A 20,002-nucleotide genomic window follows, 5' to 3' on the forward strand; every position below is an offset into this window, starting at 1 on the left:
GAGATGTCAATGAACACCTCATGCAATTAGAGAAGGGTACCCCAGCATCCTGAGTGAAATGGATTTGGGGGCACATCTCTTAGCCCAGGAGATGTAGCCATTTGGAGCAGCTAAGGCTCCAGTCCTATATACACTTACCTGGGAGGAACTCCCATCTGACTAATAGGACTTTCTTCTGTATAGGATTGTACTGGCAGAAAATGCTTATTGACCAGAGATGAAGATGAATTTTCACAGTTATGGAGTTCAGAAAATGTGAATTATTTACTAAGGACAAACGGCCCTTTGACATTCATTGGTTTGTAACCAGTTCTTTATTTTATTTATATAACAATGGCTGCAACAATAGAAAACTTAATAACATTGAAAAACATTTCTGTACATTGGTACTATGCTTTCAAAAGTTGAAAGAATACACAATTCTGCAGTATTTTGTTCTTTATAGTGCCTTCTGTCCTGTGGCTATACAATTGCACTTAGTTTCAATAGCTAAGCTGTTTGTTCTCTTGGCGATAAAAATGGAGTCTTCAAATTATTTTTGGGCACCTCAGTCACCACCATGAATGCTGGACATACAGCTTCTAATTTATCCTGCCATGATCCATTACACCTGAAGAAATAAAAACTAGTTTCCAAGTTGACAAGGCTCATTTGACAGCAACAAGAAATTGAGCCTTTAGTGTCATCAGCCTAGTCCTGTGGAATGTTCTGCCAACAGAGATTCAACAGGCCGCTTGTTTTAACTTGCAAATGTCTGCTGAAAACCTTTCTGTCTCACCAAGCTTATGCAGGCAATTAACAAAATATCTCTGTAATAGTCAGTCAATGATTTCTGATTTTAAATGTTTACTTGGTTTTTCCTGTACATATATCATGTATGATTGTTGTAAGCAGCTTTTGTTTAATGAATAGCGACAGTATACAAACATCTTTATAAATAAATAAAGCAGGTTTCCTGGTGGAGGCTTCTGAACATAATCAGCAGAGTTGATTGTCACAAGTGAGAAATGGGGAAATGGCCTGCTGCTGTCCCTGGCCTTATTTGCCACCTTCTCTCCCCAACTCCCTCACATGGCAAGTTGGGGGAATGAGGGAAATTAAAGTTGCCCATGGGCAGTAGTGTAGTGGCAAATTCAGCAGTGCAGGGTCCCTTCATGATAGTAACAGCCACGCCCCCTTCTATCTTTTTTTTTGGGGGGGGGCTGCTGGGTTGAGAATAAGATCTTTATCAATGCCTACTCCCACAACAACAGACATCCCTAGGAGCCAATAAGCATGAAAAGGGAAAGTGTTAGCTACTGAGAAGAGTCTTCTCAGTGGCTAACTCACCTCCTTTCATTCTGATGGACTCCAATCAGCAGGAAAGGGCAAGGAAGCATGTTAGGAGACTCTTCTCAGTAGCTAATTCACTCCCCTCTCGTGCTGATTGGCTCATAAGATGCTGGGGACATGGGGACCCTGCTCCCAAAAAAGTAAGGGGTCTAAGACCCTCTGATACCCTGGATGACTACACCCCTGCCCATGGGACAAGGCTGTCCTACCGGAACCCAAAGAACTCAGACTCGGTCACACCTGTGTTTTTTTCTTTTATTGTAGTAAGAAAAAGTTTCAGTTCAGTGCTCTTCATGAATATACCTACAGCTTACTCAGAATTCAGTATCCTTCTCTAGAACTACCTAAGCACAACTTTACGGCTTTAAGATGTTGACTCAGCAACTACTCCCCCCCTTTCACCAGGCTTAAGTAAGGCTGGGCAGGCACCCTGCTTGCATGCGCCCCCTGTCACTGTTGGGTGCACGCATGTAAATGGAGACTCCACCTCAACTGCGCCTGTTGAATCTCCAGCCTCATATGTCTCCTGGTGCAAGGCAAAGGTGGAGCCTCGCTAACTGTTCCGTCTTCCCCCTCCGAGAGAGGGGGGCTGTCCGCTGGCAGCCCGGGCGTGGAGATGGGGAGAGAGGAAATGTCAGACTGAAGAACAGGTGGCTGGTATGGTTGAGTCTCCACAGGGGCATCTGGAGCTGCTGGGGCTGAACCGTCAAAGTCCAGGGCGGGGGCTGAACCGTCAAAGTCCAGGGCAGGAGCTTCTCCTGAGTCCCCCTCCCTGCTCGGACCCTCCCCGGCTTGAACATCCCACTCTAAGTCCTCCTCACATGCTTCATCCTCGTCTGTCCACCAGCTCTGCACAGGGTTCACGACAAAAGCAGCAGCACCACAGACAGCTCCAAACGAGCAACGTGCTCTAATGAGGCTAAAGGTATACTGAAGCCTTTTGTACCTCTGCCACCAATCCACTTCTCTGAGACTCCACCCCCTTTGTAAGAACTACAGCCCTTAAAGGTCAACCCTCTGGCATGCAGACAAGCAATGCTTCTATGCTTTCTGGCCTCCTCCCTGGTGTGCTCTCTGGTGAGGTTCAGTGGGAGGTACCCAGTTCCTCAGGCCCAGGGGAAGGAGGCCATGAGAGATTTGGATGCTGGTGGGTCACCCATCTCTAATTTTGATTTGGAAAGACCAACATGCAAGACACAGAATTTTTGGGACAATGCTGAATGGAGAAGAGGAGGACAGCAATAGGAGAGTTTAATTTAAAAAAGAAAAGAAAAAAGTTGTTGTTAGGTGCCTCCAAGTCGACTGCGACTTATGGCGACCCTATGAATCAGCGACCTCCAAAAGCATCTGTCGTGAATCACCCTGTTCAGATCTTGTAAGTTCAGGTCTGTGGCTTCCTTTAGGGAATCAATCCATCTCTTGTTTGGCCTTCCTCTTTTTCTACTCCCTTCTGTTTTTCCCAGCATTATTATCTTTTCTAATGAATCATGTCTTCTCATTATGTGTCCAAAGTATGATAACCTCAGTTTCATCATTTTAGCTTCTAGTGGTGGACACAGATTTACACAAATAAGTGCAACAACACGCCCTACTTTGTTTTCTTGTCCAGTGTTTATTTCAAATGCACAAGAACTTGAAGAATTCTATTGATTGATTATTGATTCTAAGATATATGTACTGCACAGTAGCACTGTCCATATCAATGTACAGTTCAAACCAGGGCTCTGGCTTTACTTTGTTATAAAAAAGTATATCATAATCTAGCTATGACACACACACACACACATATACTAATATATAAATAAGCTAAATATAAACAATTGCCTGTGGTATATAAAAGGTCTTCAGGTCTCCAAGGTCCAATGCCAAAATGTCCAAGGCTGGTTTCCTATGTTGCTTGTAGAACTATAACCGGAAAGAAAAATATAGGTATATGCAGGGTGCATTTCCATAACAAATACTTTGAATTATTATAATAGCTTTGATAATGGGAATAAATGCTGAGTTCTATACAGGAAAGAAAGGAAGCTCAACTTCACCTATTGAATAATTAACATGGAATCAGTTTGCCACAACATGTGATGTCACTAGTGTAGATAGCTTTAAAATGACTTTAGACAAATTCATGAAGGATATTGGCCATGTTAGCCAAACAGAACTAGGGATGGATGAGTGAGCGGATGTGGCCTGTGTCACCTTTCTTTGGGCATTTGTTTGAACAAGCAAAACATACATGCTTAAATATAAAATAATCTGCTTGCTGTATCTCTCCACTTACAAACAAATCCAACAGACTGAAGTGCCAATCTTTAGCACAGCTGGGAGTCCCTACTACTTAGGGACCTTCTTTTCCTTGGTAACTGCTGAGACCTCTCTTGACGTAGTAATACATTTTAGCTTGGCACAGCTGGATCATCCCCAGGTAAGAAATGCCCATACCTTCTGGACACATTCCAATGGGAAATTCTCCAATGCAAGCCTCACTTAGATGTACATATGGATGAATTTGTCAATTTTGGTTCTTTCAGGTTCTCATTTTTCCAATCTTAAGTTCAGTTTTGTATGTTACGTTCATCAACACATGCATTTTTATGCACACTTCTCACATTTCTGTACACATTATTTGGTTTGGGAGCTGCATTGCAAAATTTGGATATGTGTATCTCGGAAAGGCTAGCTGCGTTTTGGTTCATGTATTGTGTCAGGAAGTATGAATTAGGCAGGCTCGCATTAAAATGCATCCGAACAGAATTTCTCCTCCATCCCTCCCAACTTAATTTAGTGGAAGACACGCAAGAACTTAACTCCTGTTAATTTCAATGAGCTTTGTGTAAAATACATTCCTGGTAGACTATGAGTACAGAAGTGGTGATCTACATCAATACGAGCTTTCCAATAAAATCCATGCATGGATATCTGAATCTTGGTTCCCATAAATCATAAAATCTCTTTTGAGTCACTTCCCACCAGCTGTTTCTAATTACCACACCTGGCCTTGAACTGAATGCACTATTGCTAGCCTAAGATCAATTGATGACAGTTATGCTGGGGATCTCTGGCCCATGGGCCAGACTTGGCTCACAAGGCTGTTTTCCTCAAACCAAGTCCACCTGCCCCTCATCTAATATCATTTGTGATGTCAGGTGTAGGGCATGTAGAGACGCAGCTGCTAGTACACAATTGGGAGCCTTGAAGTGTGCTCCTGATTGTGCATTGGCAAGGAAAATCAGGTTTTGGCTCTACGGAAGCAGCACCTGCTAAATGGGGAGCACAAGAGAGTTCCTTGCACACCTGATCATTGGGCTGCACATAATGCTTTGAAGTCTTGAGTTTGGGACTTCAAAAGACCTAGTCACCTGACATCGTTGTGAAAGAAAAAGCTTCACCCAATGACATTCTGTCTGTCAGACATTTTATTATTTGTGTATGGCTCCTGATTTGTTTTTGGGCCCTTCACCCTCCCTACAAAAGAGGGTACAAGTTTGCATATGACACAAAATATGTGCAGATATTATGCACATTTCTGCCCTCTTTTGTGGGTGGAGCAGAGAACCAAATCTACTTACAGTGTACTGACCCCCCCCCCAATCCTGTTGGCGCCACTGATGCCATGGGATCAAATTTAGAACATACCGTAATCATTATGGCTACATTTTCAAGGTGCTGTGTTCACTGCTATTGGTGTCTGTGAGGACATCCCATGAGAGAGGCGGGGTATGGGTTTTATTGCTGAACAGAAAGATGACACTGGGTTCCGAGTCTTCCAGTTCAGCTTCCTCAAGAAAATATTATAGTTGTCCATGTATTCTGACGTCCAGGGGTTCCTGTGATGGGGGGAAGGGGGGGAGAGGGAAAATAATGATTGGATAAGATTAAGTTAATATTTTTAATGTTTTTGTAAATAGTTTTGAGTTCACATTTCGGGGGGGGGAAGGCAACATATAGATAAACAAATATATCCTGAGGGTGCCGTCTTAACTGTACAGCCGTACTTTGTAGCCTTGTTTTCAGTTGTGCTCCTTGCTTGTGGAATTCCCTTTCTATGAAGAGATGCCAAAGCCCCAGTATAAGCAACATCTGGAAGTGATCTATTTAATTTCTGCATCTGTTTGGTGGCTGAGATTATGAGGCTGGAGTTTTAAGACTGGTTTGATTATTGACTAGATCAAATAGATACTGCTGATGTAATCCTGATAATGCCTCTTTGAGACATTGAGATGTGGGTGTTCTGAGTGGTGTCTTTTTTTCTCCTTTAGGCAGAGATTGTTGGTTATATTAATTTTGTTTTGGAAAAATCCTTGATTTTTACAGTGGTTGAGGCACTTTTAAATTATATTCTATAATGAGGAGACTAACAGATCAAAAACAAAAATGGATCCTGGGATCCCTAACAGTTGCAAGAAGAAATATACTTCAAGGTTGGAAGTATAACACCCACCACCAATTACTCAATGGTTTGTAGATCTCACTGCTGTTCTATATTTTAATTTATATCTTATAATTGCCCATCTCATTTGGATATCTATTTGGACATAGAGACAGTGTATATATTGAAAATACCCCCCACAAGCCATTCTGATTCTTCCCATAAGCTCATTTCAAAACAAAACCTTACAAAACCTATAGTCCTGAACTCAGAAATGCTTGCTTAAAACCCCCCTAAATTTTCATGGTGATACACAAAACTGGCAGAGAATCGAGAGGTCAAAGTGTAAAAAGAGAAAGAAAAAAAACTGACCCCTTTTGGACTTTTTTCTGTCAGAGTTCTCATAATTTGTTGAAGTTAATGAAAATCTGCCATGCTCACTGAGTACCTATAATCCTATTACTGACCTTGCCCCATACTCTGACCTTCATCTTCTGCAGTTTAAAAGTTTAAAAAATGCCTGGCTGATTTTTAATTAATTTAAGAAATTTTACATTGAACTCAATGATAATGTCAGGCATGGTCAGTAAGAACCAGCTGTCAGTGTTCTAAAAGCCAGACTCACAGCTGCTTGGCTAATCATGGGGCAACACCCATGCCAAACCTTTATTTCAGTTTTGACAGTCATGGCTTCCCCCAAAGAATCCTAGGAAGTGTGGTTTGTGAAAGGTGTTGAGAGGAGACTCCTATTTCCCTGAAAGAGTTCCAGTGGCCAGAGTGGTTTAACCGACCAGAGTGGTTTAACAGTCAGCCGCTCTGATTGAAGCACTGTGAGGGGAACAGGGCCTCTCCCAGCAACTCTGAGCACCCTTCACTAACTACACTTCCCAGGATTCTTTGGGAGAAGCCATGACTATTTAATGTGAAATAAAGGTCTGGTGTGAATGTGGCCAGGGACAGCTTTGGTTTAAATTTGGGTGGGAAGCTACATGTACCTGCTATAGATCAAAAAGATGGGGGAAACGCTGAAAAGCAATGGTACTGTTCACAATGTTTTCTTTTTGGAAAGGAAAGGGGCTTCCCCTCTTCTCAGTGCTCACCCACCCAATCTCCCCACCCCTCCCCCTCCTCCTCCCCACCCTGCCCCTCCCCAGGTTAGTTTCACCTATCCTAAACATGAAAGCACAGAAATAAATCCCATTGAACTCAAAAAGTATGCAAATTATCAAACCCACCCTCCCTTCTCCTCCCTCCTATCGCCTCCCTCTTGCCCCTTTCTTTGCCTCCCCCTTCCTTTGCCCTTCCCACCATTAAAGTATTTGTAAGCAATAGCTCTTACTCAATGTAGTAGCCATCTTCAAAGTGAAGGTTGGAGAAATTCCGGTTTGCTCGACAATATCCACTCTGGACTCTGGGCCAATATTTGTAATCTCTTTGGTAAGTACTTGCATTTGTACTGGTGATGAAATCTATGAAAAGATCAAATATTAAATCACTAAGTGAAGTTTGCACAGCTTATATGTCTTCTTTATCCTTATGAGTTTTATACATGTTTCTGAATAAAATACAGAACCCAAAAGGGGTTGTGTTTGTGGAGGGGTTCAAAATATCCTCAAGCTCTTGGCAGCTGTGTGGGTTTGATTAAATTCAACTGACCTGGTGAAAACACAGAAGATCCCAGGTGCATTTTCTTAATTTCTTTAAGTTGCATTTGATTAGCTCGCCGCTTTTCCAAGAGAAATTGTTGATAGTTGTTCCAATTCTGGCCTAGTTCTTGCATGATGCAGGGAGTCTCTATATTACCTAGAAAAGGGCAAGTCCACATTGTAAGGCAGGCAATATGTATTATAAAATTAGCTGTTCTCCATTCATGCCAAAAATGTAGACTCTCACACGGTGTTAGTCATGGGTGTTAGTCAACAAATAATCACAGTCATATTCAGATGAAAGGTTTGCTAGCCCAGTTAAATTTACTCCTATTTATTTCTTATTATTATAATTGCTTTAATTTTTGTATGGTATAGATATTATTGACATATATTGTTTGGTATGTGCTATGTTGTAAAACTACCCTGGGGTCTCTTGGCGAAGGGTGATGTATAAATTTAATAAACAAAGGAATAAACAAATTTACAGAAAATAAACTATTTCATGCCAGTTTAAACAATGGATATTTATCAATAAAGATATAAATGTAAATGTAAATGTTATTATTATTATTTTATTGTTACTCTTTATTTTTACCCCGCCCTTTTTCCAAAACTGGAACTCAGGGCGGCTTACAAATAAAAACTACACATAGGTAAAAAAACATACAAAAATATACAATTAAAATAGAATTAAACTATTCGTAACATTAAAACCATGAAACATACACTTAAAATACTAAGACAATTTAAAACATTAAGAATAGGACCATAGAACAATACAACAGACCTTATGAGGTCCTATCTTAATGTACTGCCTTCAAGTCGATTCCGACTTATGGCGACCCTGTGAATAGGGTTTTCATGAAGCTGAGAGGCAGTGACTGGCCCAAGGTCACCCAGTGAGCTTCATGGCTAGGTGGGGATTCGAACCCTGGTCTCCCAGGTTGGAGTAAAAGTTCTCTTGCACTTTTTCAGCTCTGCCAGCATCATATCACTACATATGTAGTGAGCACACAGCATGGAATTCACCTTGTTCTGAACTAAGCCAAGACCAATTAAGGCCAAGTTGTGTAAGGATTCCCCAAATGGTAACAGCAGATTTATTTTTCTGTGTTGGATACCAGAGTTTAGGCAGCAGACAAAAATGGTTTGGAGTTTAAGGCTGTTTACACATATACCTACAGACACTTTTCAAAAAGTGCCTTGCACTGCCTCGTGTTTCATTCAAACATTTTCTGTGTGCTTTTATTGAGGGTGAGAATTACTTTTGGAAAAACCTTACTGAGATGTATGGGAGGTGGCCCTTCAGCTACACCAAAAGAGCAGATTTCCCTCAAACTCCACCAAAATATAGAAGTGCATTTCCACAACAGGCTCACTACTAACTGTAAATTCTTCCCTGGTGAAAAACCTAGCTGCTTAGGGTTTTTGGGGCCGTGCCTATACGATGTTCTGCTTCTCTGATGACAATATAGTATTAAAGAACAGTAATCTGTCTGTAAGCACAGTCTGTTGTTGCAGCTCTTCCATTGGTGGAGAACTAGCAGCCAAGAAGAACTGAAGCCTGCCATTTCAAAGGACACCCTGCAACCCTCCCAACAGATCCATTCATAAAGAAGCAGCACTTCACTGTGCCAATTTACATGTTGAGCAGCCCCCAATGTTCCTTGTGAGATCTCTTCAGATGTCACATGGAACAACTTGGAGAAGTGAATTCCTGACTAAGAAGGAACTTGTTTCATTTACAATCAGTCCTGGAAGTGAAGCTCTGCCCAGGAACTCCACCTGAGATGCAAGATGAAGTGCATCATCTTCTCCTGAGATGCATTGGGAAGGGACAGTGTAGGCTGGTGGGAACTTGCTTTTAGCAAGCAGCCGGAAGAGCCGGTGCTGCATTGTACCAATGTAGATGCTTCTAAGTGTTTGAAACACAAAGGCCTCTATACAGATTTGCTAAGAAAAGATGCACAGGAAGTGTGAAGGAACACCTAGCCTTTCAAAATAAGCAAAGTTCCCTGGTTCAGTACTCTTCCTAGGAAAAACTGCCAAGGATTTTAGCAGACATTAGCTCCCCAGAACTTCTTTTCTATATCCCACTTACACCCTTCTCTTCTTCCAAGGAACTCAAAGTGACTTAAGTTCCCAGACAGTCTCCATTCCAGGTAGCTTATGGAATCAGACCTTCTCACCTTCACTTCTGCATCATTCACCTCCAGACTATTCTCTAGGACCATTTTCCATTTCTGATACTGATCTTCAATTTTACTATAAACCAGAACACTTTGGACTAGGGTTGAGGGAGAAATTTGAATCAGCTTGCATTTAAAGGCAGATCTACCTAATTCACACTTTCTGAAGCTAGATGTGAACTGAAACAGAGCCATCCTTCAAAATTCACACTGCTCCAGATTTTGCAGTGCAGTTCTTCAGCCAAGTAATGTGTACAAAAATGCATTATACTAGCTTAAAGTGTGCATATAAATTTATATCTTAGTGAAAACAATGTACAAAATGCATTATATTAGGGGAAATTGCTTTGTAAAAATCTATATATTAGGAGAAATTTGCACTAAAATGCTGGTGAATTTTCAAGAGAACTTGCAACTTGCAGAATGACGGCCATGTTAGTCTGTTGTAGCAAAAATAACAAAGAGCCTTGTGGCACTTTAAAGACCAACAAATTTTATTACGAGAGCTGGTAAAGTGGACACCGATCTATGAAAGTTTATGCCATAATAAAATTTAAAACAAGGCACTTTCTTGTCATTTCCTTCAAGGCTCATTAGACGGTAGGAAGAAAGTGAATAGGGAGAAGGCTTTCTCCCTTTCTCATAATACTAGAACTTGGGTGCTCAGGTCCTATTTGCTGGCTGTCCATAGGCATTTTGTTGGCCACGGTGAGAACAGAATGCTATATTAGATGAGCCTTTGGCTTGATCCAGTAGGGCTCTTCTTTTGTCCTTAAGACCCACGCGGCAAAGAATCACAGGGCTCTTTACCTGGCATAGTACATGAATCTGTCTGCTGAGGTAGTTTCTCCCCTTCCATTTGCTGGACTGCAACTGGCTCTAGAGGAAGATAGTAGTTCCGTTGATCTTCTTGGAACGGTAGGAACGGTGAAGCCTCCTGGCCTTTTGACAACCTCCCATCCATTCTTGTAGGATAAGGTGGTTGGACTTCTTGACAGCCAGGTCCTTCAACATATTTCACAGGTTCATGCTCAACAGGCCTTTCAAACTCCTTGGCCTTCAGCTGGGCTTCCAGTTTCAGTTTCTGCCAAAACAATTCACAGAAATAAAAGATATGACTGGGAAGATTTATGAGAATCTTGCTGCAAACCCAAGGCCCAGTGATAACAGTGAATGTCTATAAGACAGTTGTGTTGTGTACCTAGCAATGCTTTAGAGCAGGGGTGGGGAACCTGTGGCCCATCAGATATTTGTGGACCCTAAATCCCATTGACCCCAGCCAACATGGTTAATGTTCAAGGATAAGGGGAGTTGCAGTCCAACAACTACAACTTCCTGTTATATAGCCATAGCCATCCAGCTAGGGACACAGAATCTCTAAAATCCAGTAGAGCTTGACTAGAGATGTGAAAAGTAAAGGTAAAGGTGTCCCCGCACTTATAGTGCGAGTCGTTTCCGACTCTTAGGGTGACGTCTTGCGACGTTTACTAGGCAGACCGTATATATGGGGTGGGTTTGCCAGTTCCGTCCCCGGCCTTTCTTTACCCCCCAGCATATGCCGGTACTCATTTTACCAACCACAGATGGATGGAAGGCTGAGTGGACCTCGACCCCTTTTACCGGAGATTCGACTTCCTCCTTCCGTTGGAATCGAACTCCGACCGTGAGCAGAGCTTCGGCTGCATTACCGCTGCTTACCACTCTGTGCCACGGAGGGTCAGATGTGAAGGCCTGGGGGGGAAAAAAAGAAAGATTCAGGAGGGTGGGGGGAACCAGACTTTGTTTGTTTTTCATTTTTTTCTGGTTTTTTTCCCAGGCCTTCACATCTCTAGTAGCCAGTGTGGTGTAATGGTTAGAGTGTTGGACTACGACCTGGGAGACCAAGGTTCGAAACCCCACACAGCCATGAAGCACACTGGGTGACCTTGGACCAGTCACTGCCTCTCAGCCTCAGAGGAAGGCAATGGTAAACCCCCTCTGAATACTGCTTACCATGAAAACCCTATTCACAGGGTCACCATAAGTCGGGATCGACTTGAAGGCAATCCATTTCAATTTTTTCCACATCTCTAAGCCTGACTAAAAAGCTACAGCTACCACACACTGAAAACATTAGGATTGAAAAGAAAGACAGAGAGAGAAAGGAAGCCTCACTATCAAGCTGAAGAAAACAAGAGGGACTAATTCAACATGCTATGAAATTGTTTTTACCGAAGTTGTCCACAAATAAGGTTGGGGAGAAATTTGATTCAGTAATAATAAATTCCTTCAGAGTGTTGCCTATGGGAGGTAACCTATGCAGGGTTCCATTGCTTTGTGTTTGATGCCAATCTCTCTTAGGAGAGACGCCACTTCAACCATCTACCTCATGTGTAAGTATTAGGTTAGAAAGGTTGTTATTTTCATGTTGTGTATCTGAACTCTCATGTATGTACCTAAACCCCTGTTTGGGTGTATGGTCTTAAAGGATTACTTGCTGCTATATATTTGATGTGCACTTATCTATTTTAATAAAGCTACTTCTATTTAACCTGGTGTGTTCATTGAGAGAAAGGGAGGTTCTGAATTCAGCACCTTGACCATCTCAGTCACGTAACTACCGAAGAGGGAAAAAGAAGTTAAAAGCTTAATTCTACTTTGTGGGTTTTACCAGAGGTTTCCTGACAAGGAGTATAAGTTTGGCTCTTGTCTTTTTGGACCTTGGTTTACCTATTGTCTGGGCTCAGAGATCCCCTAGCTCTGAGTGGAACCAGTAAAGGAGTGGTGGCGGCCTACCTTCTACCTTGCAGGGTTGGTGTTGGAATACACAGCCTTGGCAAAGGTGAATTTGTATTTCAGTTCCAGAACAATTACCCTGAGGGTGGGAATTGGGTCTGACGCATGGTCCTTGTGCCTTGACGGCAGGGATTCATGACATGGTTCACATTAAAAGCCGAATCTATCAAATGCATACTTTCTGAAACAATATGAGAATTGAAACACAGCCATCCTACAAAATTCACACTTATCCTAGTTGCAATGAAGTTCTTCAACCAACCAAAGTTTACAAAAATGCATATACTGGGGCAAAATGTGCATAAAAATGAATATATGAGTGAAAATAACACATTATATTAGGGTAGATGGCTTGCAAAAACGTGTAGATTGCATGTTTAATTAGGATAAAAATGAAAACGAAAATGGACTGCCTTTAAGTCAATCCCGACTTATGGCGACCCTATGAATAGGATTTTCATGGTAAGCGGTATTCAGAGGTGGTTTACCATTGCCTTCCTCTGAGGCTGAGAGGCAGTGACTGGCCCAAGGTCACCCAGTGAGCTTCATGGCTGTGTGGGGATTCAAACCCTGGTCTCCCAAGTTGTAGTCCAACACTCTAACCACTACACCACACTGGCTCTCAAATTAGGATAAATTCACCATAAAATGCTGGAAAGTTTTCATTAGGATTTCTTTTAAAAAGTTTCAGATTGCTGCAGAAATGTGGAGAAGTGAATTTCAGACTTGAAAAATGGGAAACTGAGAGAACCAGAAGTGACAGATCTTCCCATCCTTCTCTGCAAGTCACTGAATGAATTTCAAGCCTGTACAGCTCACTCTGAGGAAACTGTATGTTATATTGTAAAATGCATTTAAAAAAATTGAAACACATCCAACCATTAATGTCATTATTATATTTCTATAATGCATTTGTAGGTCTATGATTCTGATCTTAAAGAGATATCTCATAACTCAAAAGTATGTTATTAAAACATGCCTAGGAACCTAGGTTCCTTCATTCCAAAAGACATAATTGTAAACTAAATAAACAATGATATTTCTCATATTTGATAACCTACTATACTATACTATTTATTTCTAGGATTTAGCAGCACATGCAATATATAGTGACATGTCTATTGCCTTAAAATACTTGTTTTAAAATCACATATCATTAAAAAATTATGATAAAGAATCCTGCTGTGAGCTTTTTTCATCTACATCTTGTTTCTTTACTTCTATTGCTAAGGATTCAAAATGCCAGATATATGAACTTTGTGGCTTCTACACTAGAGCCCTCTAGTGCCAGCAAGGCATTGCTTTTTCACAGTGAGCTGGGAAGGGGAATGAAAATGAAGGTTCCATATAAGCACTTAATACAGAGATATATTATCCAGAAATGCCATCACAAAGACCCTCCTATAATGTTCCTTTGTCCTACTCATTGAAGATTCTCAGCCACATAAAAAGCATCCTCCTTGGTAGTTTCCACCCCCTTCATTGCTTCCTGATGAACTTGGTGGAGGATTAGTGATGAAAAGCCTGTTATTTGCCCTTTGAACAGCATGTCTTAATTGCCCCAGTGTCATTTCTGTTTCCCCTATTAAAAAATATGAAATAAGTAATAATTAGAAGAAACCAGTCATCCATGCCTCTACACTGGAAGAGAAGAATCTGACATTGGGGCAACTAAGAGAGGCAACCATTAGCAGCTTTTGGATGCTAATCCCCCACCTGAATTTCACCAGGAAGCCCTAAAGCAGGTTGAACCTGCAAAAAAGAACTTGTAAATGCCTCAGCAGCACTTTGTCAGCCCATGCTAGATAGTCTGGTGCTGCAACTGTGTTTTACTGTTATAAACCAGGTCTGGCTAACCTCCCCTTTGGGGGCCTGATCTGCCCCTCCTCCAAAACATCCCAGTGATATTGGCAACAGCAAAACGGAAAAAAATTAGACACAATACTGAGGTGGGTGGAGGCTACAGCCCTGATGGGGATTCAAAGCAGCTTCTCCCCAGTCATCAGATGCTTCATTTGAGGAGCTGAGGGAGGCAGATTACCCTCCCCTCCTTTGCTGATCTGTAGGGATTGGCTGAGGAGAGGGTTGTCTGCCTATCTGTGTACGCTATGTAGAGATGAGTGAATGTGTCAATTTCGGTTTCTCATTTTCCCAGTCTTCAGTTCTCCACATTGCTACATCAGTATTTCTTTTGTTTTTTTAAGTCCTCGGGAAAATTCACCAGCTTTTTAGTGCAAATTTATCCTCCTAGACATTTTTATGCAATTTTGCCAAATATACACATTTTTGCAAAGCATTTTCACAAATATAATGCATTTTGTACATTATTTTTACTATCCATTTATATTTGCATTAAATTATGCATTTATATTTATATAGTATATGCATTTTTGCATACATTACTTGCCTGGAGAAGTTCACTACAAAATTCAGAGAAGTGCAAACTTCAAAGGATGGCTGTTTCTGTTCAAGCATTGCTTCAGAAAGTGGGAACGAGAGAAGTTCACCTTTAAATGCAAACTGAGGTTGGCGACACACACCACTGGCATGTAGCTTCTGAACAGTTGGCCAAGGATGAACAGAGTCCTCGGGCCAGAGAAGATTAGCCACCTCTGTTTAAAACAATTGCCCCAATTCAAGGTCTCACGTACAGGTGGACATACAGAAAATACTGGAATGACAATGAAGTCTGGATACTCTGAAAAAAGTGAGTGAAGAAAGGATGGTGCCAGAGAGAAGGGCTAATGTGGAAGCAACAATGATAGGCAGATATACTTGCTTCTCCTCTCCCAACTTACTGGATGCCTTCCTCATCGCTTATGTACAAACTGTTATTTTTTCTGTTCTGATAAAGAACTGTACGACCTTGAAATGGATCAGCTGCTTTGTGGATGCTTTTATTAAGGTTATTTTTATGGCGCATTTGGGCTTGCCCTCATTATGAGATGTCGGAGGGGCAGGAAAATACAGCGCAATGGTCTTACAAATCCACTGTATGTTCTGCGCTATAAGAAAATAAGGGCTGTAGCCAAAGACCTTTACATGAAAACTAATAAAGAAAATGTTGCATACCTGTGAGGCATCCATTGTGGGCGGCTGGTAGTGATAGTCGGCATATGGCTTGTAATCCATCATATACAAAGTTCTGTACATCCCCTCGTTCACGGGTGGCTGAACAGTGGGGGGAGGGGGAAAATATACTATTCAAATTATTAAGATTTCCATTGTCAGATTTCTCACTAAAGTAGCGGAACTGAGAAATGTTATAAGTTCTTGAGAGTGACACACACACACTTTCCCCTTAAATGCTTTGCAAAGAGAGAGAATATAATATCCATCAGCTATGATTCATTTCTGGGTCAATCTGAAAAGATGTGTGCATTGCTGACTGCTCTTGCCCTTCGGCTCTCTGAGAAGCAACGCAATGTACATGCAGTAGGTAAGGCATTCAGGCATTTGATTCAAATCTGTTCTATCTGTAGATGTACCCCTCTAATTAGAAGTTGCAATTTGGGAATATCTATTTTGCACATGTTATAGATTTTTTTTTACTACAAAAGCACTTCTTGAGTCAGAATATTGTCTCAATACTGTAGTGTCATGTGGCTTTCCTCTTGCAATGGCTTCTGTGCCACAGCAGCAGCCTACCAGGGGGTACTGGGAAGTCCTGGTCCAACAGCCCTGAAGTCTCCTTGTGCTTCAAAAGGAACCGGTGCCCAGGGCTGGGCCTTATAGTTGACTCAAGGGGATAGATTTCCCTGAGATGCTGGCCCTAAATCCCCTAATTCCCAGTTCAATGGAGGCTGAAACAGGATGTAAACAGAGAGAGCTGGAAATTACAAAGAATCAAAACAATTAAATCAATGTTTCAATATGTTATTTTGTAACATTTTTCTTGTTCCAACCTCTCTCTTTTTTTCTAAAAGGAATTACAGGCTTCTTTCTATTAGTTGCATTTTTATTTTTAACATAGATGCTATGTGAACCATCATGTAAATTTCATTGTTTTTTTTAGTTGATAAATTTCATGATCCTTTCTGTAAGTTTGAATTGTTGAATCCACTTGTGTTGGACGAAGTGCACGCTTCTAATTGATAATGAAATATAATTTGTTTAGTATCTTAACCCCTTAAGATTAAGGTGGGTAGGATTGTCAATTATGCCCATTTTACACAATATTTATCTATAACGTTTTCCTACCACTAAATATTGTAAAATATCTAAGTGGTTTACATAAAAACAACAAAAATACAACAATCATATTCCTAAAAACAAGATAAAAACAAGCACAGCAGTATACCACAGGTAAAATGGAGCAAGGACTAGTAAAAGGGTTTACATAACTTGGCCGTGAGAGTGCAATCTGGAAATTAAAGAATTCAGCCCACATCTTTAAATTCTTCCTTTAGCACAATATCCTTCGGGCAGCCATCCAGCAGCAGCCAAATCAGAGGCATTACTTTCTCCCACTTGGTGAAAGGGAAACTGTAAAACTCAAAACAATCCTTTAGACATACCTTTACCAGCGTGGCTGATGCTGCCTTCATTGTTGCTCTTCCACTGGTGCAGGTACATGTAAAGGCTTCCCCTTACATTCCCCCCTTCCTTGTGTGTTTACATAACTTGCAAGCAATAACCAGCCCTTTAGGAAAGATGTGCCATTTGCATGTTATATAAACATGCAAAGACAACAAACCACCTGGGCAGTAGAAACCTTTTCACATGCCCAGACTGGTGTGGAAGCAGCCATGGAGGCAGAGTCAATGGCAGAAGCAGCCATGTCAGTGGAAACATCAACATTGTGAACAACATACTTTCCTGTTATTTTAAGAGAAAGACAAGGTAAACATATCATTGCTTATGCTAAAAATTCCTGACACAAATGAGTATGTTTAAAAAAAAAACCAAAAAAACACGCATTTACATTTTTTTTATTTTCTACCATCTACTCTGAACTTAAACAATAGCTGCCAATCTTGTCAGATTTTAAATCAGGGATGTCAAACATGAATCCCTAATATGGCCAATGGCATAACTACACTCCACACAAAGTTATTGAGACATTTTCCAGCTAGTAACCAGATTCCCTTAGTATTAGCCTATTCCCTTGATACATCCTTGTATTCCCCCACCCCATCCCACCCCACCCGCCACCATGATCAAAAGCTGGGAGATGAGGTAGAGGAGAGTGGAATTCAACACAGTCCATTAAAGCAGCGACTGTGGTGAAATCTACCGGAGCTCATATTTCTTGTGTATAAAAAAAAGTTGGTGAGCCCCAAGGCGTCTGCTGCATGGGAAATGTGATCATACAGTCCATGAGAGTAGCATCCCTCTTTTAAATCCATCTAGAAAGCATTTTACCTTTAATCTCTTGGAAACTGCTAGACAATTTAATGGTCATATATAAGGAAAAGAGGTTTGTGAAGGAAAAACACAAATTCGTGCCTTACTTTTGAAAGGGAAATCCTCTGCATTATGTCTGCCATGTTGCACTGGTTCCCTGGCACAAAGAAAGATGGCAGCTGAGTCATTAAAGGATTGTCTCTCTATTGTATGACTTACCACAGTTCAAGCATACCTCATTGATGGTTTACAGAACTCTGCAGGGTTAATACCTGAACATACACTTTCTTTAACTACAGTGAAATTAGACAAGAACTCTTGGCCAAACATACACTTTCATTTCTACAAATGATAGGAGAGACTTGTCCCTTACTGCTACTGCTGCTACTGCTATATTTCCTCTGATCAAGGGACAGAAATTTGGTTAATACAGAAACAATGAAAGAGGGAAAATTTGCTCCAAGTAAAAAAACACACACAGTCCACTTAAAAATAGAACAATTAATGTTCTCCAAATGGAGCATTCCCACAGCCCCGTACACCCCTTAAAAATGTGTTCCTGGGGGATGGAAGACCCTTGAGAATATTGAAAGATATGGTGAAGAGGGAATGGTAGAAACTGCCTTCCTTTCTTTGCTATGAATGGAAGGGCAACATAGAATCCAAGCTAATGTGCTGCTTTTGTGGATGACACACTGATAGTGAGTTTCTGACTACTGTGATTACTGGTTGACCAAAGCTTTTCTGTGAACTCATATGCAACATTCTAATTTGTAACATGAAAACCATGGTGACTGCAGTTTTCAGCTAAGGCATTGGTTCCAAATAAGAGCTAAACTACATGTGACCTTAACTGCATAGTCTGCCACTGAGTGCAGGTGTTGTTGTTGTTTTAACAAACTGTCAGTGCAGAACCTGAATCCAAATCACGACCCTAATGTAAGGGTGGGCAATCCTTCCACCCCTGCGTTCCAATGTGGATCGCCCTATTTCCTGCACATGCAATTTGCATTGCAAAAAAAAGAAAAGAAAGGCACATTTGTTTCAATTGGACCCCTTTTTTGCAATGCACAGGCTGCCCAATCTGAAAAGGGACCACAGTGAGGGCCAAAATATTAAACCGGGTCCCTGCATTTGGCCAAACGAGCAAAACAACTCTGCATTCAAGCATTAGAGTCACATGTACCATATAGTCCTCCTCAGCCTTCCTCAATCTAGTGCCAGATTTTTTGAACCACAGCTCTGCCCATCTTTGACCATTGGCACTGTTGGCTGGAGCTGATGCAAATTAGACACCCCTGTTTTAGGCTGAGATGGTTTTGTCCAAGGCTGCCCTGCCCACTTCATTACTGACTGAGGATCTGAACCTAGATTGCCTATACATTCTGCATTGTGTCTGAACTGCCGCTACTTGAACTTCAATGTCCTCTAACTACAATAGTAACAAAGTAGATATTCTCCCACCATTTTCAGATTACCACTGTTCTTTCACCAAACTAATGTCTTGGCTGTTGGTAGTAAGACTGGCATTTACTACCTGAATAGCCCTCTCAAAAATCCATGTGCGAGTCCTAATGGGACAAACGTCTGCACGCCTCTGTGACAAGATGAGCTTTGGGACCTCAAAGAAGTTGACTAAAGTAGTGTGTATGCTTTCCGTAGAAAACAACATGAGAAGTTATCATGGCAGAGTGTAAATACCAGTGACCTCATATCATATGGAACTGAAGCAAGAGCACTTGGGGTGTGCTTCAGCATCAGGTTTTTATCCAGCCATTCCATCCTACGGAAGGTGGGGGACTGTTACCTCTGAGCTGGGGTCTCGGCTGTTGCTGTTCTGGCATTGTGGTGGTATTACTTGACTGGGCTTTGCTAGGCCGAGAGTACAAGGCTAGACTGTTTCCAGGGAAGCATAGGAGTGTTCCACCCTTTATGAGGTATTGGAACTTTAGAAATTCCGAAAGAACCTGATGTCCGGGAAACAAAGCAATCCTGCATTGTTCCCTCTCAATGTTTCCTTCGCATCTGGCCAGAACAGATATGGGCCACATCCAGTGTCAAAGGCAAAAGTTCTCTTCCTGTTAGTATTTGAAAGAATAGGTGAGGTTTAATTTTGAGAGAGTTGGATTTAAGGAGGTGTTTGGTATGTTATAGGTAACTGGGCCTGAGACCCAAAATGCCTTCTTTAGGTAGGGCTGAGGGCTTGCTATGCTCATTGAGATTTTTGGCTTTTTCCCTTGGAGATCTTTTTAAGTGTTAAACTCTCATGCACTGGTACAAAATATTCTTATTTCAAATGATATTTGTCATGGAACAGAGTGGTTCCAGAAACGTTCGTCTAATGC

General features: G+C 41.3%; 1 protein-coding gene across 1 annotated transcript; it reads right to left on the reverse strand.

The window, feature by feature from the left end:
• Positions 1-3,155: 3,155 nt before the first annotated feature.
• Positions 3,156-19,501, reverse strand: LOC133367135 (uncharacterized). The gene is made up of 8 exons (XM_061590948.1): positions 19,465-19,501; positions 17,765-17,814; positions 15,384-15,482; positions 10,347-10,620; positions 7,355-7,501; positions 7,038-7,167; positions 4,966-5,156; positions 3,156-3,237 (listed from the first exon to the last, which is right to left on the reverse strand). Exons 1-7 carry the CDS (start codon positions 19,499-19,501, stop codon positions 4,988-4,990), a joined length of 906 nt encoding a protein of 301 aa, XP_061446932.1. The 3' UTR covers positions 3,156-3,237; positions 4,966-4,987.
• Between the last annotated feature and the right edge of the window lie 501 nt (positions 19,502-20,002).

This window comes from Rhineura floridana, chromosome 11 (assembly GCF_030035675.1).
Source record: "Rhineura floridana isolate rRhiFlo1 chromosome 11, rRhiFlo1.hap2, whole genome shotgun sequence".
Taxonomy (NCBI): Eukaryota; Metazoa; Chordata; class Lepidosauria; order Squamata; family Rhineuridae; genus Rhineura; species Rhineura floridana.